The 26,596-nt window shown below is 34.9% G+C and overlaps 1 protein-coding gene across 4 annotated transcripts in view; it reads right to left on the reverse strand.

The window, feature by feature from the left end:
- Positions 1 to 26,596, reverse strand: part of BRCA2 (BRCA2 DNA repair associated) — a 63,642-nt gene that overhangs the window by 15,733 nt on the left and 21,313 nt on the right. For 3 of the 4 annotated variants that reach the window (XM_025462540.3, XM_049101151.1, XM_049101153.1), the window contains 10 exons: positions 20,598 to 25,613; positions 18,665 to 18,757; positions 16,692 to 16,761; positions 10,875 to 11,308; positions 10,227 to 10,408; positions 8,713 to 8,900; positions 4,446 to 4,616; positions 3,581 to 3,935; positions 284 to 439; positions 36 to 180 (listed from right to left, as the gene is read on the reverse strand). In XM_025462540.3, the coding sequence (XP_025318325.3) occupies positions 36 to 180; positions 284 to 439; positions 3,581 to 3,935; positions 4,446 to 4,616; positions 8,713 to 8,900; positions 10,227 to 10,408; positions 10,875 to 11,308; positions 16,692 to 16,761; positions 18,665 to 18,757; positions 20,598 to 25,613 (6,810 nt within the window). The remainder of the gene's footprint in view (positions 1 to 35; positions 181 to 283; positions 440 to 3,580; positions 3,936 to 4,445; positions 4,617 to 8,712; positions 8,901 to 10,226; positions 10,409 to 10,874; positions 11,309 to 16,691; positions 16,762 to 18,664; positions 18,758 to 20,597; positions 25,614 to 26,596) is intronic. The other variant, XM_049101152.1, reaches the window with a different exon arrangement.

Raw genomic sequence — 26,596 nt, forward strand, 5'->3', positions numbered from 1 at the left:
ATTAAAAAGAACTTGTAATATAAAATTCATTTTACCATCATTCTTTTCAAATTCTGCTTGAATTTTATTGAATAAAACTTCTAGTTTCTTTTGTTGGATTTCTGCATATTTTGTTGCTTCCTTTTCTTCCTCTCTTTCATTGCGAAATATGCATAATCCAGATGGGGTCCTCTCCATCCACTGTAATGATGTGTCAAACAAAGATACATGGTAGAGAGGGATCATTCAAATTAATTGTCCCAAAAGGAAGAAATACACAGTAAGCTTCAAGAGTATATCATACCTGTATTGGGTATGCTCTTTGAACAACTACATCAACACAACCAACATTTCCTCCATCACTGAAAAGTGATGACAAGGGGAGAGGGAAAGGTCTAGGATCAGGAGAGAATCCAAGTTTGGTATACCAGCAAGCAGGACGAGTACTGTTAGCAGAAATCTGGACAAATAATGAACAAGTCAACTTGTAAGTTTATATTCAATTTTACTTCAGATGTCATAACATTTTCATTCATTCAAAAGCCTCATGAAAATAAAAAAGTAGAAAAACTGTACAAAAGTGAAAACACTTTCAAAATATAGTCTCAAAAAATTGTTTATGCTGTTATAGTCTTAATGTAAATATTACTAATAGAAAATTAATAAAAGAGACTTCAATTTAAACATGATGGATGAAAATGTACTTATTTACTTAGGTTTCTTCAAAAGACCTACAGGGACAAAAAGGACTGAAGAGAGGAGGGTAGTGGATGAAGCATTAACACAATTTTGGAAGCTGAAAATTTATTGGACAACTGGTAAATAACAAAGAAGCCTGAGAATGATTACAGTTAATAAAAGTAACAGACATTCCTAAAGCACTTATTCTGGTGCCTGGATAGTGTTAAGTGCTTTATATCTATTAACATTTAATCTTTACAACAATCCCAAGGCATATCCCCATTTTATAAATGATAAAAGTCCAATATAACCTGCATAATATGACTCAACTGGCAAATTTGTATGGAGCCAATAGGAAACAAAATAATTTAAGGAAATCACTCAGAATTTGGAAACAACAGGTATCTCTGAAGGAGCATGAGGTGCAGCTAATACTAGAAGGAAAGACAATTAAGACCTCAGATTTCATTTCCCATCCCGAGTAGTCAGGTGACCATCCTTCTCTCACATGAAGAACCTGGACAATTTACTTTCTGGAGATGCTTAAACACACATATCCTGCACCCCGAGCAACTGGAGTGAGGGTGAGATGCTATACTGAAAACAAAAATGCAATGAAAATCTTTATGCTAGACATGAGTCTCCCAATTAGTTTTCTTACTCTGTTCAGCTCTCAGTCACTGGTATTTGAAGGTTTCCTAACAAAATCAAGTCCCTGTCTTACCACTCTAAAGTTGACAAAGCCTACCTATCACAGAGCTTCTGATTAGCTCATTAGTGCCCCACTCTTGAAGAAGAAAGAACAGCTAACAATTACCAGTTGAAGGAAGTCTCTAACCTGAGAGACCCAAACAAACAAAAAGGAGATTATAGGAAAAAAAAAAAAGCAGCAAGCAGAAAAAACTAAAATAAAATATTAATTGATAGCTTCAGAAAGATGAGAAGATGTTGCAGCTATGAAACAAGAACAGGATGTAATTAAAAAAGAAACATTTAGGGAGTATTAAAGGCCTCAGAGAATGAAAGATTATACCAATAGGCACAAGTTCACTTTAGGGATTAGAAAATTAGAACTAGAAAGTAGGGGAGAAAAGACAACAAAATAGAAAATAGGAGAAAAGATGAGAAAATCGGAAGACCAATCAAAGAGGCCTACTGCCCAAATATCAAGAGTTCAAGAAAATTGAAAAGGAAAAAAGTGGAGGGGGGCAAAATTATCAAAGAACTATTTAAAGAAAATTTCCTAGAACCCAATGAAAGACATATGTTTATAGACTGATTACCACTGTGCACCCAAGACAGTGATTTTAAAAGGCCAACCCCAAAGTACTGTACTGTAAAATTTCAGAATACTGCAGACAAACGATCTCCAAAACTTTTTAAAAACAGATTATAGTGAAGGACTGGGAATAAGCAGCACTGAATTTAGCAGAAACTATACGAGAAGCAAAAAGATAAGAGACAAAATGTCTTTAAAATTCTGAAGAAATTATTTCCATCTTACATTCTATATTCAGCCATCTTAGAATAAGATAAAAGAAAAAGCTACAAGCTCCCTCTCTCAAAAAGCCTCTAGAGGTTGCTTGTATGTGCTTAGAGCTAGGGAATAAATCCATATAGATACGAACTCCAGAAAATAGGGCTTCCAACACAGAAAGAGGTAAAAATGATTTCTAGAAACGTAACTGTGCAGCATACATAGAAAGTAACCACTTCAGAATGTGGCAGGAGTAGGGAGAGGTCCAAGTGATCTCCAAGAAAAACAAATGAAATCAGTAAAGGTATTTTAACATATTGAGATGATTTTTATATATCTCTTGTGTAGGAATGAGTTGGTGATAAGGATATAGAAAATTAAAAAAGAAAAAAACGACAAAATAAAGCAAGACAGTTGTTAACTCCTGGGAAAACAGTAAATTGTAAAGAAAATGTAATTAGCAGATTATATGCCGAGTTGTGAAAAATGTTTTTCAATCATTATAATGTGAACAGTGAATACAGACTTCACTCCTCAACTTTCATAGCAGGAAGCTAACAGTTAACATCTAAAACTGAAGGAGAAAAGATGACATAGTGATATAAGCAAAAGAAACTGCCAAAGAGATTAGAAGTGGTTGCCTTTGGGGAGCATGAAGAGAGAGGTTAAGCAGGATGGCTACAGTGACTGCTTTTGGAGGGAGGGGCAGAGGCAGGTGTCATAAGCCTATGAGTTTTGAAATTATGCACATGTACTGATTTGATAAAAACAAAACAAAAAATTGAAAGATACTGCAACTTTGATATTCTAAGCAACATAAAAGCCTGTTTCGGCTTGACTAAAAGCAACACAATATAGAGTTAACGACAAAGCATGTCCGCTTTAAAAATATTTTTTAAATGCCTTCCTGAAGTAGAGTGATCCAGAATATGACAGAAGTATATTGTTTCACCTCATAGGTGATTCTGACTGTGCAATATTACTATTTTCTCATAGAAATATTATAGACTATTCAATATGACAAAGTCCTACTGTATATAGGTTTAAATCCACATAGAAAGGTACATTTTATTATTATGTATTTAAAAATCACTTAAACCTAATTTTCCAATTACACTGGAATAGAGATCTAATCGAGTAATCAGAGTGGAAGCAGAGCAATACTATGGAACAAGATGGCACCAAAAGCTATAGGTACCCAAATCAAAGCCAGTGCAAATTTGCTCCTGGATTATTTTAGCTCAATAAATATCTCTGGGTTTCCCAGAAATGGCACAAAAAAATTTAACAGTCTAAAAAATTTGCCACATAGACTAACAGTATGTTTTTAAGCAATGGAGCATCTTTGATAGGCGTAAGTTTAAAATTTAAAATCTAAAACCTCCCTAGAATTTAATTTTATCAGTGATTGATTTTTACCAAGTGTGCATTAATTTAATTTACCTTTAACATAAGAGATTCTGGGGCTTCAAGTGGTGTGCAGGCATCAGGAGAGCCTACCAGTTCTGCTCCATGAATAGTGATCTTCTGACCCACAGTCAATCTCCCGTTCTTTACGAGAGCTAAGAGGGGAGGGTCTAACTGGGCCTTAATAGCATACCACCCATCTGTGAGCTCAATAATGCCCACTTTTTTGGTACCCACACTACTAGTTTTACTACTAGAAGTTTCAGATATATCTGCACTTGACGAAATGATTTCAGAAATACAGAGAACAAGTGTTTTTGCAGCTGTGTCATCCCTTTCCATTATCTTCTTTATAGCTGATCTTCTGCTTTTATCAATTTCCACATCATATCTAAAAAGAAAAAGAAAAACGCAAATTTTAGGCATTGGGAGTCTAGAATTTCATTGTAAAAAGGTCACCGAATAATGGAGAATAAAAATTAAATACTTCTAGTGAAGAACAACTGAGACTAGAGAATTTAAAATTTGGTAGCTAGCAATATAGTAAGTTTTATACTGTTAAAATATGAATTAAATATTAAAACTCCCCAGATACAAAAATAGTTTATTAGCAATCCCTGAAAAATGGATCAAATTAGTAAACCATATTCTTCTCACATGCTGAGAGGTTAAGGGAGGGTGAGGTAAGAGGTGTAGGAATGTGTGAATTCTCTTAAAGAGGCTGGAGGATGACAAAAGAACTACTGTGTACCAGTCAGGGATGTGAGGACAGTGAGGGATGGCGACTGTCACTGACAACTGGCTCGTGTACCTACCTTCTATGATGTAGAAGCCACAGACAGCACAAAAGTCTAAACCTTATTACAGTATGTGATTATATAATGTAATACATAAAACTTGCCTGTATTTTAGTTGAAGAAGCACTCTTTCTGGACTTAGACACCTATTAGCAAATTCCTTAGGAAAGGCAAATTCCATGGCTGCCAATTTCCATATAATCCATCTATAGTGATTATATACCCAAACTCTAGAAATACAATTTGGATCCACACCTGGGGTGTCACACAGAGCCCTGAACAAATAAAGGTAGAACAATATAAAAAAACCACATAAGATGATACTGAATTCAATAACCATGACTATTCTTTGCACAAACACTACACTGTACAAGACCATTCAGTAAGTTTTTATGAGTTAGCATATAAGTAATATAATTTAGAAAATGATTTGATACGCATCAAAATATACTAACAAAATTAACATATAAGTCAAAACACTGACTTCACCTGGAAAAGGAGATCTTTAATTTGAAATAATCATGTATTATTTTTCTTTTTCTTTTTTAAAGATTTTATTTATTTATTCATAAGAGACATAGGGAGAGAAAGAGGCAGAGACACAGGCAGAGGGAGAAGCAGGCTCCATGCAGGGAGCCTGATGTGGAACTCGATCCCAGGTCTCCAGGATCAGGCCCTGGGCTAAAGGCGGCGCTAAACCGCTGATCCACCCCAGCTGCCCTATTTTTCTTTTTAAAAATTAAAAAAAAAAAAAAAAAAAAAAAAAAAAGACTTTTATTTATTTATTTGAGAGAGAGAGAGAATGAGAGGGTACAAGCACAAGTTGTGGGAGGGGCAGAGGGAGAAGGAAAAGCAGATTCCTCACTGAGCAGGGGGCCCAATGTGTGGCTCAATCTCAGGATCCTGGGATCATGACCTGAGCCAAAGGGAGATGCTTAACTGACTGAGCGATCCAGGCACCCCTAGATTATTTTTCTTTCTTTCTTCTTCTTCTTCTTTTTTTTTTTTTTTTAAAGATTTTATTTATTTATTAGAGACAGAGAGAGAGATCAGAGACACAGGCAGAGGGAGAAGCAGGCTCCATGCAGGGAGCCCAACGCAGGACTCGATCCTGGGTCTCCAGGATCACGCCCCAGGCTGCAGGCGGCGCTAAACTGCTGCGCCACCAAGGCTGCCCTAGATTATTTTTCTTAAAAGAGATTGTTTTTAAAAATCACCTAAGAACATCCTTCTCTAGTCCTAGTGATTTTTAAAGATCTTCCTCTCTCTGTTCAAATCCCTATCTCTTCTTCCTTTCCCATTCCCACTTTGAGTACTAGGGAAACAAATAAGAAAATTTCCAGAAGCTTCTACCCTCATATCCATCAACCCACCACCAGCATCTGAACCTTTCATCTTTGCCCCCTATTGCCATTTGTTTTTTTTTGTTTTTTTCCTATTGCCATTTGTATACTAGTTCCCACTCTTTCTTGTCTAGTCAGAAACCTCAATCTAGGAAACGCCTCCTCTCTCTCCCCATTATCAATTTCTTTCTTTTCTACTGAACAATTTCCATCAGTATAAAAAATAGGGTTTTTTTCTTCCTTAAATAAACACAACAAAACTAACACCCTTTATTCCTACTTCCTTCTTCAGATACTGCCTTTCTCACCCCACCAATTTACTGACTTATTTTCATTAAGACTAATATTGAGGGATCCCTGGGTGGCGCAGCGGTTTGGCGCCTGCCTGCCTTTGGCCCAGGGCGCGATCCTGGAGACCCGGGATCGAATCCCACATCGGGCTCCCGGTGCATGGAGCCTGCTTCTCCCTCTGCCTGTGTCTCTGCCTCTCTCTCTCTCTCTCTCTCTCTCTGTGACTATCATAAAATAAAAATTAAAAAAAAAAAAAAGACTAATATTGACCTCTACATCACTAAATCCATGGTTAATTCTCAGTCTTCCTCTTACTTACCAGCAGCAACTGACACCTGGTCATTCTTTATTCCCTGAGTTCTGTCCTCACTTGGCTTGCAACATACCACATTCTTGGACATTTATTTCTAACTTCCAGGTTGCTCTTTCTTAGTCTCTCTTTCATAACTTTAATTTCCATCTACATGCTGAAAACTATGAAAATGATTTCTTTGGCACATACTTCACATCTAAATTCCAGACTTGCATATCCAATTGCCTACTCAACATCTCCCCTTGGATGTCTACTAATATCTCAAGCTTCAAATATCCCATGTGGGGGTACCTGGGTGGCTCAGTCGGTTAAGTGTCCAATTCTTGATCTTGGCTCAGGTCTTGATCTCAGGGTTGTGAGTTCAAGCCCTGTGTACTTAAAAAAAAAACAAAAAAACAAAAAAAAAAACCCCAACTGGACACTCCCTTTCTCTTCTATCTCTGATCTTCTCTTTTTTTTTTTTTTTTTTTTATCTCTGATCTTCTCAATTCTCCATACATGGTAAATGTACCCTTATAGCCACTAATACCACAATCTTTGGAGATATTCTTACTCTACTTTTCTCTTACATTCCTCATCCAATCCTTGAGCAAATCCTGATGGTGCCACCTTCAAATTATACCCAGAATCCAACTGCTTTTCATCAACTCCACTACTACCTCCTTTGCCCAAGCAGCCACATCTCACAAACTTAACCTCAGCAGTTTCCTAACTGGTCTCTCTGCTTCCATCATTGTTCCTCCAAACAGTTTAATCTCAGCAGCAGCCAGAGTTATTCTTTCAAAAACAAGGCAGATCATGTCATTCCTCTACTTTAAACATTCTTACTCAGGGCAAAAATGGTTAATCAGAGTTAAAGCCAAGCTTCTTACAAAGGTCTGTAAGGTCTCATCTCTCTACTTTCTCTGCTACTACTCTTCTGCTCATTCTGCTCCAGCTACACTCACTTTCTTCCTGTTTCCCAAATAAGCATGCTTCCTGCTTACAGTCAATGATGCTTTCCTTGCATAGTTCTATACTCATTCCCTTGCCCTCCTTCAGGACACTGACCAAATGTCAGGGCTTCAGGGAAGACTCCTGACTACTTAGTCTATTTTATTTTTTTATTTTTTTTATTTTTATTTTTTTACTTAGCCTATTTTAAAACTGAACCTTTCCTCACCCAATTCTCCCTATGCCCTTTCCATATTTATCTTTATAGTATTCATCATCTTCTAATATATTATACAATTTACTTATTTCTTTTAAAAACTTTCCTTCTCCACCTCAGACCCCTCTAAAAACATTAGTTTGACTTATCAGAAAAGGGCAGAGATTTTGTTTTCTTTTGTTATTCCGAGTACCTAGAAGAGTTATCTGGCACATAGTAGGTCCTCAATAAATATGTTGAATATTCAAAAAACAACTTAAGCTTCAAAAGTCAATATTATGAACCATGCTCACCTGATAACAGGATAATTACCCTTAACTTCTATACTATGCAAGTATAATATATACTTAATACAACTGTTTAGTGTACTTTTCCAACTAGAATTGATAGCAGATATTTATGGGAGACAAGTACAAGGTGTAAATAACATTCCTGTCTTAAAATATTCCAAAAACATAACAATAGTCTCGGGACGCGTGGGTGGCTCAGTGATTGAGCACCTGCCCCTGGCTCAGGGCGTGATCCTACAATCTCAGGATTGAGTCCCACATCAGGCTCCTTGCCTGGAGCCTGCTTCCCCCTCTGCTTATGTCTCTGCCTTTCTCTGTGTCTTTCATTAATAAATAAATAAAATATTTAAAAAGAGTCTCAAGAAAAGTGTCTTCCCACTTTCTCCAAACTATAAATTTTGGAAAGATATATAGAAATTAAAAAAAATAAGAGCATTAAAAATAGGTTTCTTATGTCTAGCACTTGGCATGGTAATTTCATCTCTGTTAGCAAAAATTTTAAATAATCTTTGTAAAAGCATTATAACTATAAGAGGTTATTCAGTTTCTAAGTTGTTGATATTTTAGGACAGTAAAATTTATTAAAATTTATTAGTTATTTGGTTTTATTATTATTTGACACTTGAATATTTCTGCTTAGCTTCTAGTATTTGTATTTCATATTTACTGAACTATACAATGAAAGAATAGAACGTGTGTGTTTGTGTGTATCTACAGTAGGTCCACTTAAACTTTTCTTATCAAACTTTATTTTATAAACACATATGAAAAGGGTCTCAATTTAAGAACATTATGGACAAACCATAATTCACTTTTCAAACGATTACAATAGAATGTCAGGTGAACCGTAATGTGCTTAAAATAATTCACTGTATGAGAATTTGATTTTGAGCCAATTTAATAAGTTTTAGAGAGGTAAGTAAAAAAAAGACAGAGATTGTAGAATACAGAAAAGTTAACACAATCACTTTTGGCAGAGAGTACCTATAAAATTCTTCTTTTCCAATCTTTCCATCATTGGAGGGTATGAGCCATCCACCATCAGCCAATTGTATTCCTTCTCCAGACCATAGGCCTTCCTTACCAAAATAATCCTGAGCATGAAACTGAAAAGACTCTGCATTTTTGCTGTTTATTTTTACACAATGTTTGGAAACACCATACATATAGAGCTGCACAAAGTAAATGATAGAAAAATTTAATAATAAATGAAAAACAAAAAGCACATGTTTCATAGAATAAACACAAGTATAATAAATCAAAATTGAATTTACCCAAAATTTTCATTTAAATATTAAAATATTCACCATCAAAATATTTAACTTACTAGAAGCTAAACATTTTAATGTAATATAAATGACTCCTACTACATTCAAGGGTTTGCTGCACCCTTTTTATTCCCCTTGTACATATGCCTCCTGCTACAGCTGCCATAGGATAGGAAGTCATTCTGGGGACAAAAAAGTAATATTTTATAAAATCTCTTAAGCTAAAAAATTCAGAAGGGGAAAAACAGTAAAAAGCATCAGTATTTTAGGGGATCTGACTTCAGGAAGTCAGATTTGTACACAAGCCTGGCCTACTTCTACCCCAGTATGCCTCACCCCAAAGTATCTTTTCCTTTGTTCAGATGTGATTCTGGACTCATATTCCTTGCTCTGGAACTGTGGCCAGTAGAGGAAAACTTACTAGTTAAGTGCCATTGGGGCAGTTACTTAACCCTCACTGTGCTTCTGTTCTCTCATCTGCAAACAGTGGACAAAATGATGATGCCTTTCCTTTAGATGCTTGTGAAGATTAAGTGAGATCCAACCAGGGCAGGCACAGGGCTCAGAAGAGTGACAAGTGCATAAAAACTACTCAATAAATGTTATCTGTTAATTTTATCAATATTATGTTCACCTCTCCATTGCCTAAAGTTCTAACTAGATAGCAGTCTTAATAAGAATCCTTTTTAAAAAATGTCACTAGGTCTTAATGGATTCAGGACTATAAGTTATTCACACTTTAAATTCAAGTAGACTATTTTCTTTTACCACCTGAGAGCACTATAGTAATAAAATGAGTATGTTTTGAAGGGGGAAGAGGAATAGCAATTTTGGAGCACATATCACTTTGGTAGGATAAGATAGCAGAGAGGAAGGCTATCACTATGGGTTGATTAGGAAACAAAATGATTTCATTCATCCATTTCCATATTTGTCTATTCTTTCTTTTTTAAGATTTTATTCATTTATTCATGAGAGACAGAGAGAGAGACAGAGAGAGGCAGAGACACAGGCAGAGAGAGAATCAGGCTCCATGCAAGAAGCCCGATATGGGACTCAATCTCAGGACTCCAGGATTATACCCTGGGCCAAAGGCAGGCACCAAACCGTTGAGCCACCCAGGGATCCCAGTCTATTCTTTCTTTGAACAAAACATTTTGGAGATACTAGTTAATAAAATGAAATTATACTCGACTATAAAAGTTAGTAGCATTGTGGACAAAAGCATACCTGTTTATGAGAACATGCAGAGGGGACTCGGCCTTCTACTGCTTCTCTCAGAGAGATTCTAGGCAAAGTGGAGGTTTTTGCAAGATACAGACTACCTGGCTGTGGAAAAATATGCTGCCTTTGTTTCTTTTTAATCCGCATATCCTGTATATCTCTGGCGTTCTGAAGATTTGTAATTAAATCTATTAAAGAATAAGTTAGCAAAAATTAAACCTCCATGTAACATTTAAAAAGCACAACTTTTGATTTATAAAGCCATATATATTAATTTGTTCTAATTTTCAGGGATAATTTGCTAAAAGCATAGTTTCAACTTATATACAATAGATATATTATTTTTATTTCAAATTTGAAAAAAATTAGTAGCTTTTTAAATATATATTACAGTAATAACAGTCTTAGATTGTTTGTCTAATTCCTTTTTTTTTTTTTTTTTTAAATAAGAAAGTCCACAAGTAGTTACCTTTGAAAAACATTAGAATACTTTAAATCTAGTCTTTGGACTTAGGAAAAATCGAAAGGCCATTAAAAAAGGTTCTGAAATTATTAATCATCATAAAAGGGGTCAAATCCTCAAAGCATTATTTAAATACGAGAAACATCTAACTGGAGGGCAAAAATGTGTCAACACAAATTTTTACACAATACCTAAAGGTTCTTTTTCATTCTTTGTGAATATTATAGTTGCTGCTTGATTGGAGTTATTTTTCTTAAGCTGATGGATTCCACTGTCATTAATATTTTTTTCACTATCACCAGAGCCAAGTTCATCTATGTCTTTGGAGTTTTGTTTGTTTTTTTCCAATTTAGTATTCTTGCTAATGCACTGCTCATCTCTGTGAAAATGTGATTTAGTTTTAAAAGGTGGGACAAAGACTTTCACTGGTTTGCCTGGAGCAATCAAGTGTCTCCTTTTTTCATTTCCTGTGGCAGGAACCATACAAAATGGTTGCCGTGAAACTGATAAATTACTTGAAGATTTTTCTGAAGCCAGGTGTTCATAAAAATGAGATTTAGGCAAAAATTCTTGACCAGGTGCAGTGAAATTTGGATTCTGTATTTCTTGCCGTTCCTCAGTTGTGCTACAATGAGGAGAAAATATTTAAGTTTGGTTATTTACCAATAAATGTACACATATGTAAATGTTTTGGAATATATATATATATAGGAATATATATATTGGAATATATATATATATATATATATGCATATATATATATATATATATATATTTTGTAAATCTCAGCTGCCATATGGCAATCCTACTCTGGCAACTGTTTTGCATTTCATTATGTTTGCCATCCAAAACAATACCACACTTTTCAAGTCTGTAACCATTTCTCACACACTGACTTCCAGCCTTTACCACTTACTTCATGTAACAGAAAAGTCTGTCAAACCTGGATCCTCTGGTTTGTCTCTTCTAGTTCTATCTATCACAGTACTCCCTAACCAGAGAAATATCTGTCGTCTTCTCAGGTTAACACCCTCACCTGTATTCTTGACCCCACATAATAACTGGCTCCTCAGGAGTCCCACTCTCTGAATTATTATTCCATGTCCCTCCTTTCTCTTTCTACCACCTATTTATACCTTTTTTTAGTGCTCCTTTCATTAAGCCAGAAAGCCATGCCCATCCGTGAAACACTTTTTTCTTAGCCTTATCTCTTCTTCAAGCCAATACTCATTGTGATCTATCCTTCATGGCCAATCTTCCCAAACAGGTAATCTAAACTAGCTATTTTCACTTCCTCAGTTTCTGCTTATTGAACTCTCATTTCTACCATGGTTCTACAGAAATTGTTCTCAACAAAGTTGCTAATGACCTCCCAAATGCCTACACACACAGCTTCATGTGTAAACTCATTCCACCTGACCTCTGGCAGTTGACTTCTTTCCTTAAAATTCTCACCATTAATACCTACACCATTATTGTCCCTCTGTTTCTTTTTTGCTGGTTTTTCCTCTTTCCCATCTCTAAACTTGGACTTCTTCCTTAGATGTTTTTCCTGGGTGATATGAGTCACTTCCATTGCTTAAATTATCATCTATCTAACAATAAAAATATTAATCTGTATCTTCATACCTGACTTTCCCCTAGGTTATTTTTACACTTAGAAGTTCATATAGTACCATATACCTCTACCTTGATGTTTCACATTCATCTCAAACTCAACATGTCTAAAATTTATCACCTTTCCTAACATACATGTTCTTCCTTATATTTGATATTTTGTTGAAAACCCCATACTTTCTTTTACCCAAACCTGAATCCCTGGAATTTGAAATTGCTCTCGAACGGATTTATTCAGTCATCTGGCCATCAAATATTTTTATTTTTTATATTTTTTAAAAGTGGGCTCCATACTCCACTGCATGTAGAGCCACTGACTGCGGAGCCCAACATGGGGCTTGAACTCATGACCGTGAGTTTAAGACCTGAGCTGAGATCAAGAGTTAGATGCTTAACCAACTGAGCCACCCAGGAGCCCCTAGCCGTCAAATAGTTAATGAGTTCCTACTATGCGTGCTAGACACTGTTTTGGCTGGAGGATATAATGGGAACAAAATGAAAACACAGAGATTATATTCTAGTGGAAGGAAACAGACAAATATGTCAATTGGTATGAAATGCTATAGAGTAAGTTAAAAGCATGGTAAGGGGGACAGGGAGTATCCAGCAGAATTAAATAAATAATATTTTATACAAGTTGGTGAGGAAGACATTATTGATAAGGTGACATTTGCACAGAGCCCTAAAGGAAGGAGATAAAGCCATGCAAGTATTTGGGATAAGAGTGCTGCAGGTAGAGTGAACATCATGTGGTGGGCTAGGTAGTAGTAAGCTAGGCAGAAGTATAGTAGAACAGAGTGAGCAGGGAAAGTCAGCAGGTAAGACTGGCAAGATAGCAAAAAGACCAGGTCATGGAGAACCTGTACACTCTGGGAAGCACACCCCAATTGTACTCTGAGATGAGAGTCATGGATTAGTTTTTGAGGATAGAAATGACGCATTCTATCTTATGGTATGAGTGTATTTTGAAAGCAGAGTTGATAGACTTTTACAGGAAAACAGATTAGGGGAAGGTTATCAGCTTTAAAGCTGTTAAGTTTGAGATGTCTATTAGTCACCCAAATAAAAACCTCAGGTAGATAATTTGATGAATGCATATGTTGTTCAGGGAAGGAATTCAGGCTAATGATATTAATTTTGGAGCCTTCAGTAAGCAGATGGTATATAAAGTCACAAAAGTGGATGAGATATTTACTAAGGAGGAAGGTCAGGGAAAGAAGCCATCTGGAGCTGAACATTATTTAGTGGTTAGGGGAAGAACCAGCAAGAGAAAGAACAGCCAGTGGGAAGGAGAAGAGTCAGGTCCCAGAAGCCAGAGTAAAGAAAGTGTTAAAAAGGCAGGAGTGATTAACTATGTGAATGCTAGGTTAACAATGAGGATGGAGAGCTGACAGGATTCAGCAATATGGGGGTAACTAGTAATCTTGACAAGGGGCAGTGTGCAGTGATCAAAGAGTGAGGTGAGTTCAGGAGAGAAGGGGAAGAGATGAAGTAGAGAATATGAATGGAGATCATTCTAAGGAGTTGTACCTTAAGTGGATAAGGAAATGGATTGGTGAGATTAGAGGAATCAAGAAAGGTATTTCTTGTTTAGATGGAGACCTAGAGTATACCTGACTAATGGGACTGATCCAGTAAAGAAGAAGATAGTAGCAAGGCAGGAGACAGGAGTCTCCTGGACAGGAGTAATTATTGGACTGATTTCCCTGAAGAGATGATCGAAAGGAGATCTAGTACATAAGAATGAATAAACCTTCTGCCCCAAAACTTACTTTCATTGATCTTGTACTACCTTGTTCTGAAATATTAAGAATCCTGTGAAAAGAGTTTTCTTTGTAGGTTATGACCAAGATGTCTACTGAATGTAAATGGAGATACTCTACCACTCCCAATTAATCACTATCTAGCCAAATCTTCTCGAATCATCTTTCACTCATATTATACTCTGCTCTAGCACCTGTGTTAAATTGAAACCTTTACTTCCTTACTAATCTCCTTGCAACAGTTTCACTTTGGTCTATTTCTAAAACACAAATCTTGTTATGCTGCTCCTCTTAGAAACTTCCACAGTCACCATCCAAGTTTCAACTTATCAGAAATGACACAGGAAGTTTCCTACTAAAAGGTCTAACATCCCTATTTCTTTTTTGTTTCCTCCCAGTCCCCATGGCACCCTGGCCTGCTGACTCCTGTGAGAAAAGCTACATAGCTTCTTACTCTTCCCAGAGTATGGAGTGCCCTTGCCCAAGCATTCCTTACATTCAGTATGAAGAGCTGTTGTTAAGTTTCTGCTGCATAATTAGCTGCCATTTTTCTATGCTGTCGCATCACTTTGTTATACCTAGTTTAATACTTATATTACAGTAATTCTTTTTATGCCTGGTTCCAAGACTAACAATCTAAGGTAGACTTATTTATCTTTATATCTATCTGCACAATATAAATTAGATACTTAGGAATTTATGCATGCTTATTAAATGCACAAACTTATTTTCTCATGTGTAAATTAAGGCAATATGCAGATCAATAAGCATTTACCTCATATATAAGATTACAACCTGTTTCTTAAAATGTTAACAAACAAATCACCTGGGTTTCTAAGTTCAAAACATGTACATTAGTAGCTTGCTGGAAAATACGTAGGATAGGATTCTGTGCTAGAAATCATTTTCTCTCAGAATTTTAAAGGCGCTGCTCTGTAGTATACATTATAGAATCCATAATCTTCTAGCTTCCATTGTAAATGGTGAGAGAATTTATACCATTATGACTCTTGACTTTGTTTGAAACAAAAAATTTAATTTTTTTGCTCCCTGGAAAATTTAAGATTTCCCTTTGCCCTTAGCATTCTAAAATTTCCCAAGGATGCGTCTTAAGATGAGTCATTTTTATTCATATGCTCACTCAGAAAACCCTTTTAATCAGAAAAAACTTGTCTTCCAGTACTGATGAAGTATCTTAAATTATTTCTTTGAAAATTTCTCATTTCTCCTTTGTTCCTTCTTTCTCACACTCCAAATTTTCAGATGTTAGGCCCATAGGACTGACTTTTCTAATTATCCTTTCTTCTTTCATCTTTTCTTTTTGTTTTTATAGGTTTCATAAGTTTTATCTTCTATTACTTCTATGGAGTTAATCTATGTCATCACAGTTTTTTAATTTATAAGAACTCTTTTTTATAGTAACTTGTTCTTATTTTAAGGATGCAATAGGTTCTCTATCCTGAGAATACTAGTAAGTTTTTTTGAAATTTCATTCACTTCCTTGCATGGTCTATTTCCTCTAACTTCCTTTGTTTGTTTTTGTACTATGGGTATTATCTTTCACAAAGGCTTTCTTCCAATAACTAGTGATTCTTGATTCTCTGTTCCTATTTAAGAGTGAACTGTGTGCTGGTGAGGCTTGTCAATTGTTGGCATCATTGCCTGGTGCTCCAGCTATGAGGTTTCATTCAAGTACCTGCGACTGTCAGTATTTGCAGTCTTTTCTATTGAGCTAGTCATGTTCCCCAGGAAAAAAAAATCTTCCAGTCTTCTGCCTAGAGGTCTGGCTGCCAGTATTTGGGAGCCAAATGTGGGAAGGAGGCTGGTGAGTCTCATTACTTGATAGACAGATTTTTTTACTTAATCTCTGTTTTCAGTACCTCCCCTCAACTCTGCCTGCTGTGTCTCCACCTTCCCAATTCAGAATCCCTCCATTTCACCTTTTCTAGACAATAACCTTCTGGTCTTCTGGCACAAAAAGGATAAGCTGGCTGTCTGCAGTGGGGGAAGGGATATAAATGTTTCCTAAATAGATTTTCAACTAATATTTCTATTTTCTACCTCACCTTCAGAAGAACATGCTGCTGCCAATTTGCCTGTCTTGGATTCTTTAGGGCAAATTGGGTACATTGTCTCCTCTATGAGGTTTTAGTTTTCTATGGACTTTCTAAGTCTTTCATGCTTTTTGGCTTTCACAATTGTTATTTTTTTCTCTGATCATTATCTTTGTGGATTTAGAAGTTAAACAAATGGTCTTAGTAATTTGAGTAGGGTTTTGAGGGGGGAGAGATAAAAGAATATTTTCAATATATGCTATATTTTTGATATATTTGAAATTGGTTTTCAGTAATTTCCTTATTCTTTCTTAAGCTCTCTTATCCATAAAATTAGAATAAAATCTTTGTCTACTATCCACAGATATTATGAAACTGAAAAATGAGATAATAAATATGAACAGCACTATAAAGTACTACCAAAGTACATTTAATCTTGCAGGCTTTCTAAAACAGAAGTATTAACTTCTATACTGCATATTAGTGCCACTATTTTTTTAAAAACTGTACCTTCCCTACACTATATTAGTAGAATTAAACAACAGCAACAACAACAAAACTAAGTATGTCTTACCGAAAGGGTCCACAGGAAATTGGCTCTAAAGAAATATGATGCATAAACAAGCTTCTGTCTTTTAGGATGCCTAGAAAAATAGTTTATATTATGTATTAATGACAATCTAATGGGGGATTTTATTCTTTATGCCTGTATATTACACATTATAAACATTTACATAAAAACTTTATTATAGACTTGAAATTTTGACTCATAAATTGATGACTATATTCTAAATAACTCAGTGTAAACATATAAAGGAAATCAGTATAAATTAATCAGCTGATGTTAATCAGAACTCAAATGTGCTACCTGCCATGCAAATATAAAATTTAAAATTTAATCTTATGAAGGTTTACAAGCCAAACTTTAGCTTTATTCTCAGTATGCAACTTTTACTTCTTTTTTTTTTGGAAGATTCATTTGTTTCCGAGAGAAAGCAAGTGAGAGTGCGAGCACAAGTGGGGGGAGGGGCAGAGGAAAGGGAGAGAGAGAACCTCAAGCAGACTGCACTGAGCACAGAGCCTGTTGTGGGACTTAACCTCATGATCCATGAAATCATTACCTGAGCAGAAATCATAGGTTGGACACTTAACCAACTGAGCCACCCAGGTGCCTTCTTAAACCTTCAACTAGTTCATTAGTATGGGATTGGTTGAATAAACTAGAATACATTGATGCAGCCACATGATCAAATACTATGCAACTATGAAAAAGGATGAGAAATCTCTATATAGTTATTAAAGGTTTAAGTGAGGGATTTATCCCATGTGTTTCTGAACTAAGCCTCTATAGTCTAACACATTTATCCCTCACTATCTGAATTTTTCCTTTCCAAATCCAGGAACCAAGTATATAGCAAGTAATAGTTACATGTTTTATTTATTTTTAAGTATTCCATGGTAATGAGATAGGAAACCACGGAGCATTTTAAGCAATCAAGAGGCATGATCTGACCAGGATGATTCTAGCTGCTGTGTTAAGGCAGCCTGGAGGAGGGGCAGAGGCAGAAACAGAGAGATGAGTTAAAGCAATGACCATGACTTGGATCAAGATGGTAGGGGCAAAGGTGAGAAGAAATGATCAGATTGTTATATTTCAAAGGTAGAACCTATAGGATTTGCTGATGGGCTTTTGTGTGGAGTATGAAGAAACAAAAGAGTAAATGAGGACATCAAGGTTTTGATGTATCAATTGGCAGAGTGGCAGCAAGAAAGGAAAGAACAGAAAGAGCGGGTTTGGGAGAGGAATGGAATCAAGAGTTCAGCACTGGTTGTGGTTACTTGGAAATGCCCATTAGCAATGTAAGTAGAAAAGTATCAAGAGCAAATGAATAAATAAGTCTGGAGTTCCAGGACAGGTTAAACCTGCATACATAATTTTGGTAGTCACTGAAGTGTAGGCAGAGAAGAGCCCTAAGGACAGAGCCCTGGGGCACTCCTATGTTTAGAGAAAGGAATGAATAAGGAAAAGCCAGCAAAGGCAACAGAGAAGTGGCTATGCAGGAGGAGAACCAAGAGGATGTGGTGGTCTCAGGAGAGTGACCAACTGTCTAATGTGGCTGAAGGATAGAGCCAAATGACACAGAAATGACTGTTGGATTTACGAACATGGAGATCACCATGTAACTTAGGAAAGAGTGATTTTGGTGGAATGGTGAATGAAGGTTAGTCAAAACTGTGACTGGATTCCAGAACCTAAGCTTTAATTTATTATACTAAGATCTTACTAAATTTTTATAGTTTTTATTTTAAAAAGTCATTATTTTATAATCATTTCATGCTTCCCAATTACAAAGAACCTCCACATCATACTAGGTGTTAAGAAGGAAGAGCTTGCATAACAAAGCAAGATGTATCTTTAGCAAACCACACTATAAAGTCTTGTCCAAGTATCTACATACCCGAAAAAGCTTAGAAAAAGAACTTAAAAAATACTGTATCTAGTACCTATAGAGAGGGAAAAAGATATGAATACAAAGCACATTTTACCGTCTGGAGTGCTTTTTGAAGCTTTTAAAGATGTTTCTTGATTTTTTATTATCCTGTCGAATTCATTTAAGTTTCTTTTAATTGGGGGTTCTCCTAAAAAGAAATTTTCATACATTTTTTAAAGCAAATAACATCAATTTTGTTTTTCAAAGGCTTTATAGCCCATTTTTTAAAACTAAAGAATTGACTCTTAAAATTTATTAGGCAAAAAAATACATAATAATTATAATTTAAAAAGCAACCATCCTATTTTGAAAGATGATTCATTTCTCAATATCAATTTTTTTTAACCATTTAAAATACCACTATCTAATAGGGGCTAGGAATAAAAACATGCTACCAGTTACCAAAGATATACTACTTTTTAATAAAATAAACTGGTACTGAATGTGACTGTAGGTTTACCGTAAATAAGGACAAACAAAATTCCTTCAAGTAAAACTCTTTCTGGATTGAACTTGAGAAGGAATTTATTATGGAGGTCCTTGAATTAGAGTAAGTAGAAGAAAAGACTTTTTAAAATTACCAAAATTACTTTAAAACATTAGAAGTTATACTTATTTAAAAATTCTACAAAGGCTAAGAGTAAAATTAAACCATAATTCAAGTTATGCATGTTCAACTCATATGGAGATAATATGTGATAATAGGTACTTTGCTTTTTGATGCTTTATTAAATGGAATGAATTTGTAGAATAAGTAAAAATGACCATGTAAGGCTTTATCAAGTGTTAGATTATGAAGTGATTTCATTGTTTAACAAGGACCTGTACTATTCAAGTAACCAGAAGTTGATTAAGCTATATACTTATATATAATAAAGGTGAGAGAAATTAAAGTGATGCCATTGAGAACATTTATTAGAAGTCTGAGTTGGGTTTTTCTTTTTTTCTCCTAAGCAGGCCAACCCACTTGGGAATAAACATGAACAAAATGGGTTCCTATAAATAAAGCCATTATTTTCCATAAAAGAATTGTGAATCTCTTAAAGCATCTGCACTTGAGAATTTTCACACGAGCACAGCAATAGTTTAAGGTAAGTATCATAAATGTACTACTATTCCCATAACATAAATTTAGTATGGAATGTGACCTGGATAACACTTAAGCAAATCTGTATCCATCAGGGTCACTGAAGGTACCAAATGGAAGAGTGAACTGACTGGCTTCAGTGTCTTCTCTGTAATAAGAGACTGGACAAGACCTGTGATAACTCAATTCTATGGGTCTATAGTTTTTTAAAAATAGCTAGTTATTTAACATCATCCACTTAAAAGCAAGAGTTAGTTATGGCATATAATTTAATTGTGTTTGATCAACAGATTCAATTATTTAAGATTACTCCCAGTCAGAGATACTAACAGAAAAAAAAAAAAAAATCACACCATTTAACCTAATAGAACTAAGTTGTTACATAAACATTTAAAAGAGAAGTTAGAATATAGTCCAAGTGGCATTAAAACCAGAACACTATCTGCTAAAAATAACTGATTTTTAGAATACTTCAGAGATGAAAAAAAGGAGGCAAATCACCCATAACTGAAACTATTTTTTAAGTTCTTAAGAGCCAGAGTTGGAACCTTTCTGTGTTCTCTCTATATACATATTCATATTTATTTGAAAACAGTTACTAAGTTATATTATGCAGGCTGTTATAAGGATAGAGATTTCACGTTTTCTAGGGAAACTTTTAACAGTAATTTCTCAATTATAACTACATTAATAATCTCTAAAAATACATTAAAAAACCTCAAAATATGCTTCTTGGTATAGATTCAGAGATATCGAGTGAAATCACATTCCCCTAAACTATACATAAAAGTCTATTAAAATATAGCTTATAATACCTGAATTGCTTTATGCTAGCATTCCAACATTTTTAAAGACTTAATTTAAGTGACTGGCAATCTGAAAGGAAAAAATAGACACTTACCAACTGAGACAAGTGCATCTCCTCTTCTTTTTCCAATTCTTGAATTTAACAAAACCATTTCCTTAGTGTTTTGGCATGTAAAAACAAAGTGTTTGGCATGACTTAGCAGTTCGGAATCTGTCAGCTCACCATCTTCCATAAAAGCTTTGGCAATCTCTACGGTTTCTGTTTCAAAATAGTTTTCTGGATCCTTGGAGTAAGTAGAACAAAATTCTATATTTGTTTTCACAGGAAGATTAGGAAAAGTTTCAGCTTTCCCAATCTCTGTTTTTATATTTTTAGGTAAAGCTTGTTCTTTTCCCAAAGGATGAATGTTCTCAACAAGTGATCCTTTGCTTCCGACTAGCAACTGTGGTTTGTCTCGCTTCAATTGAGAGGGACATGGAGAAACTTTAATAGAGTGATGATTTTCTGAAGAACCACTCTGATTGTTACAGTTACTTGATAATCTAAATTCTTTATTGCAGGCTTTATCCAATTTGGAGTTTCTGGAGTGTTCTGGGGTTCTCTTACCAATACAAGAGGGAGGAGGCATTTTTGATACATCTTGTCTAGAAGTAGATGAATGCTGAAGACAACTTTCAGTTCTGATCAGATTGAATTCTTCTAACATTCCCTTAACTTTGCATAAGGCACTTTCAGAAACTGGAACTTGTTTCCCACTTGCTGTCCTAAATCCAGAGAAAGCAGATGATAGTAAATTTTGGGAGGTATATATCACAGTATTTTCTTCATTTGTGAACTTTTCTGAATGTTCTTCATTATCTTTAAGTGATACTTCAGGAAAGAGTTGCTTGGCACTATCTTCTAGCTTAGAAAACACCTCTCTTGCCTTTTGTATTGCAGCATCTGATACTTGTACAGATTTTCCACTTGCTGTGCTAAAAATCCCACATGCATTTGTGTAAGAGACTGACTTGGGAAGCTTCCCCCTAGGAAGTTCACATCTATCAGAAGTTTTTGAATTAATCTGACAAGGTGGTGTTTCAGAAACTTTCTCCAATCCAGACATACTTTGGTTAAGTTGTGAAGTTTGTTCACTTTGAATGTCAGCAAAAACCTTATGTGAAGGTGAACATTCTATAGCACCCAGAGAGTTAGGAAAAATAGCCTCTGAATCATCCAGTGCCTTAGGATAATCTGCCACAATTTCTGCATGGCAAGTGTCTGATTTACTCTTGGTGTTTTGTTTAGTTACCATGCTGCAGTTGTCTGTAAACCCCTCTGTCACTTTTGTCTGGTGTGCAACAAAGACTCTTTTACTATTTACTGTACTGTATGCAGGTACAGAATTATTTGAATCAGAATTCAACTTTTGAATTGTATTAAAATTATTTGAGTCAGATATGGCCACTTTAATGGCTGTATTTTTATTTTTGCATGAAGAGTTAGTCGCAAGTTTCTCAACACAAATATCTTCATTTACACTTTGTGGGTCTGTGTCTGCTTCTCTTCCAGGGGACATTATTTCAGAAAAACCAATGTTTTTTCTCTCTCTAATATTCTTTATTACTGGTTCAATACCAGAATTATCAATTTTACTTCTTGAAAGATATTCTGATTTATTATACACTTCACTAGAATGACAAAAGCCAGGATGGTATGAATAGCTGTTAGACATGGTACTATTACTTAAATAAGTTGAGCCTTGTTTTTCAGAGAGATGATTTTTGTCATTTTCAGTTATGGCACTATTTGAACTATTTCCACATGAAGGATTTTCTACGTAATCATCAGGATATTCTTTTAAGCAGTTAACCTTGGCAGCATTTATTCTTTCTGATTGATCATCCCATTCTCCTTCTCTAAGCCATTTTTTTGCTTCAAATAGTGAAGCCTCACTCACAGAAATTTTTCTTCCGTGTCCTGTGTAAAATGTTAAAGGTGAGTTTTCAATGGCTGAATAAGTGGATTGATTTGTATACATTGTAGGCTTTTTTGCTGTTTCTTTTTCTGTATTTTCATGTACATCAACTTTCTGAGAGGCATGATCTGATATTTTAAGATTTTCAGTTTGTTTGTATAAATTATCACTTAAGAGCCTGGGTCTTAAGGCTGCAATCTCATTAGAAACAAGTTTTTTCTTCTCTAGAGAACTGTGAGTTTCTTCATACTCTGGGGTAGTTGTTATTTCAGTTGTCCCACAAGCTAATTCACGCCCATCTTTACATTCTTCTCTGTCCTTGGACATCTTTGCCCCTCGATGGCTAAAATTAGTGATTTCACTATTATCTTGCTCTTTTTCTTCAAAAAGATTTTTTACTTTGTCCAAAGATTCCTTTGTAATTTCTATTTTTTTCCCACTAGCTGTATGAAAACCCAACACAGCAGATTCTTTGATCTTTTTTATTTTACTTTCTGGTCTTTGCTGCAGGATCAGTAATATATTTTCAGTACCAATTAGGTCACTTTCTTTCGTTATTTTGTCTTTTCTTTCAGTATTTTCTATTACCTCATGATTTGAGATGTCTGTTTTCTTGATATCTATGCCAGGAAGTAATTCAGAATTCAAGGAATCTGAAAAGTTATTTAATTCTTCTTCTGTCCATTTTTGATTAAGGAGACTTCTAGCTTTATTTAATGACTCTTTGGAGACCCTTATATTTTTTCTGCTTGCAGTCTGAAAGGATAAATAAAAAGTGTCAAAATCTTTTATGTTTTGCCCCGTATTAGCTGTTAACTGCTGTTTATTTGACATAGTAACATGAGATGTTTCTTCAGCTTTCATAACTTCCAAACAGGTTAAATCTGACAAACCTTCTTTAATTTGAGTGTTCCCCTCCTTCATAAACTGGCTAAATAATTTCAGATCTATGTTGTGCTGATCAATACAGGGCAAGCCATTTTCTTCTTCATGAATATAAACTGTATCATTTTTACTTGAATCACTGCCATCAGATTCTGAGTTACAAGTATTTCTACCAGCGTCAGTACATTGGTTACCTTCATTTTCTGTATTTCTCCTGTAACTTTCAGTATATTCTTCAACAAAAATGTCAGTAGTCATTTCAATATTATTTTGTAGTATTAGCCGGCATTTATTATTTTTCTCATTTAAATTTTTATCATTACAATCTTCTATCTGAATCATTGAGACAGAATCATTGTATTTGCTTGAGGAGAAACTTCTATCTACTTCTACAGAAGTTTCCTCATTGATATTCTCAAGGTCACTGAACAGTTTCTTAGCTTTTTGCAATGCTTCACTACCAACATTCAGTTTTGTGCCACGAGCAGAATAAAAGCCTCTAAACTCCACTTCATTTTTATCTGTTGAATAGCCAGAAGCACTTCTGTTACAGCTGGTTCTTGACAAGCAAGCAAACTTCTGCTTACCTCCAATTATACCTTCAGATTTCTTGCTATCTACCTGACTGATAGATGGAGCATTAGTTGTGAGATGAAGATCATCATCTTTCCATTCCTTAGAAGTGCTATTCAAGATAGTCAGCTGGTTTTCAGGCATTTCAAATGGATTTTTCTGTATTATGTGGCTTGGTTTTCTAAACTGTGTAAATTCAAACTGGCTTCCTGATTCTTCCAAAATAGTAGAAAGTTCTGTAATTTCTGCCTTTTGACTAGGAGTTAAATTACGATTTGAATCAAAATCTTGCTTTAAAGATAAAGTTGGAGGAGCTGTGTGACCACTTTCACTATCAGAAACATATGTGCTATTCTGCACAAACCCAGATATGATATTAATTGACTGTGGATCAAGTGCATGAGATTTGCTTGGTTTCTTTTGACTTTCTAATGATGAAGTATTTACAATTTCAAGACATGCTAAGTTAGTAGGATAATGTTCCTCAATATCTTTGAAAAGCATTTTACTTTTCCTAATGTTGTTTTCAGAGAGTTTTATCTCTTTATTAGAAGCTGTTTTGAAGCCATTTTCAAAACTGTGATTTGAAATTGGATCAGACAGTCTTGCCCAATTATCCATATAATCACTGTTTCCATTTGATTTCCTAACTATATCTGAGGTAATGTCTGATTTTGAATCTTGATCTAGAGTCATTTTTAGTTGTTGCTTTATGGTACTTCTGTTCCTTTCTGTAAGATCATCTATGCTTGATGAATAACAATCTTTCATAATCGACACTTTGGCTGTTTGTTTGTCATCCAGGTCTGTACATACTACCATGGTAGAGTTCTTAGGAACAGAATCTCTTACACAACAGAGGTTTGAATCATGTAGTTCCTTAGTATTTCCTAAAACAGGAGTATTACTTTCATTAGTTATCTTTAAGACAAAATTATTTTCATCATCTGGGAAAAGTTCTTCAGAGTTTGGATTAACAGTTATTTTTGAAATTAAAGTAGTTTCTTTTTGGTCTTTTTGGATTGTGGTGAGATTTGCATTTTGGTTGAACTGAACCTTTACTGAAGATGATGCTACTGTTATATGTTTTTCAGTTGACAACAGTTTAGCATTTTTAGAATCTGCATTTAAAACATGTATGTCTTGATTCTTTTCCATGGGAATATTTTGGGTTAATTCAAAACCAGTTTCATGATTCTTACATTTTAGTTTCTCTGATATTTTATATGATTCTTTTCCTCTAGACATCACAACTAGGCTTGATGGAGAATCCCTAGAGCTAGGAGTTAACAGACTGGTATTATCACAGTCAAATGAAAAGCTTTCTGGAGACTGAAAGTGAATATCACTACCTTCCACTTCTGAATGTGGCACAGGAGGGTGACTTACTGTAGGCAAGACTTTTTCTTTTATATCTGAAACTCTTTGTTTTTTTGCATCATCTTCCCAATGTTTTTCCTGCAGGGATGACAGACAATCAGTTTCTGTGGTTATAAATGACTCCAATTTTTTCTTATTAATTTTTGCTTCTTTATAATCAGGATCCTGAGATATTATTTTATTATTAGGAGAACTGGCTCCATTACTGGAAACTTTTCTCAGAATTGTCCCAAAAGAGCTGGTTAAAGACAAAGCTGGTTTTTCTGAGTCATTCTGTAAACAGTTTTTTTTGATGGAAGAAGAATGCAATAAACCTAAGCATGAAGACACAAAGTGACAAAATTAAAGTGCCATCAATCACATTCACTAAGTATTTTTCACTAAGTAAAAAAAAAAAAAAAGTAGTATCTGAAGCAAGAATTACATGAAAAGTAAGAAATGAATGAGGTCAGGCTTAAAACAGAAAAAATTCTAAATATTCTCTATTTCAAGTTATTAGGTTTTCCAACTAAAGAATAAACAGGACTTAGTATTTTTTTTCTAACATGTATCAATTTAATCAAAATTTGTATGTAGTTCAAGAAAGCACTAGCTACCATAAGTAAAATTCAAAGTAGTTTTACTGGAAAAAATTCACTGCTACTATTGGTATAATAGGAGATAAAAAAGGCAAATGAATTAGAAAAGTAATCACTTCCTTTAGTTAATTCAGTTTTTGATATTGAAAAAAATCAACTTTTATTTATTTTCTAAAGATTTTATGTATTTATTTGAGAGAGAGCAACAGCACATTATCACGAGTAGAGTGTTGAGGCAGAGGGAGAGGGAGAATCAGATTCCCCACTGAATGAGGAGCCTGATGTAGAGCTCGATCCCAGGGCTCTGAGATCATTACCTGAGCCAAAGTTAGATGCTTAACCAACTGAGCTACCCAGGTGCCCCCCGCATCAGCTTTTAAAAACAGGTTCTACAGATGAAAGGCCTCAAAGATGACCTAATCACAATTATAAAGGCAAATGAATTAAACTGCTCTGAGTTAATTTTTCAATCCTCTAAATTCCCTATTAGCCAGTCAAAATTATTAATCTCATTTTATTTAATCAGTGGCCACCACAAGATATTAGCTGTTTAATTGATTTTAATTCTGACATACACAGTATCAAACATTTTTTCTCTGGAAATATACCCAAATCTCAAACAGTTCCTCTGTACTCCAGTTCCACCAAACCTATAATTCACTGAGATATTCCACCCACTAAAATCTTCTCAAAGGAATATAAAAGATATCTTAAAAAAC

The sequence above is a fragment of the Canis lupus genome, chromosome 25 (assembly GCF_003254725.2).
Source record: "Canis lupus dingo isolate Sandy chromosome 25, ASM325472v2, whole genome shotgun sequence".
Lineage (NCBI taxonomy): Eukaryota > Metazoa > Chordata > Mammalia > Carnivora > Canidae > Canis > Canis lupus.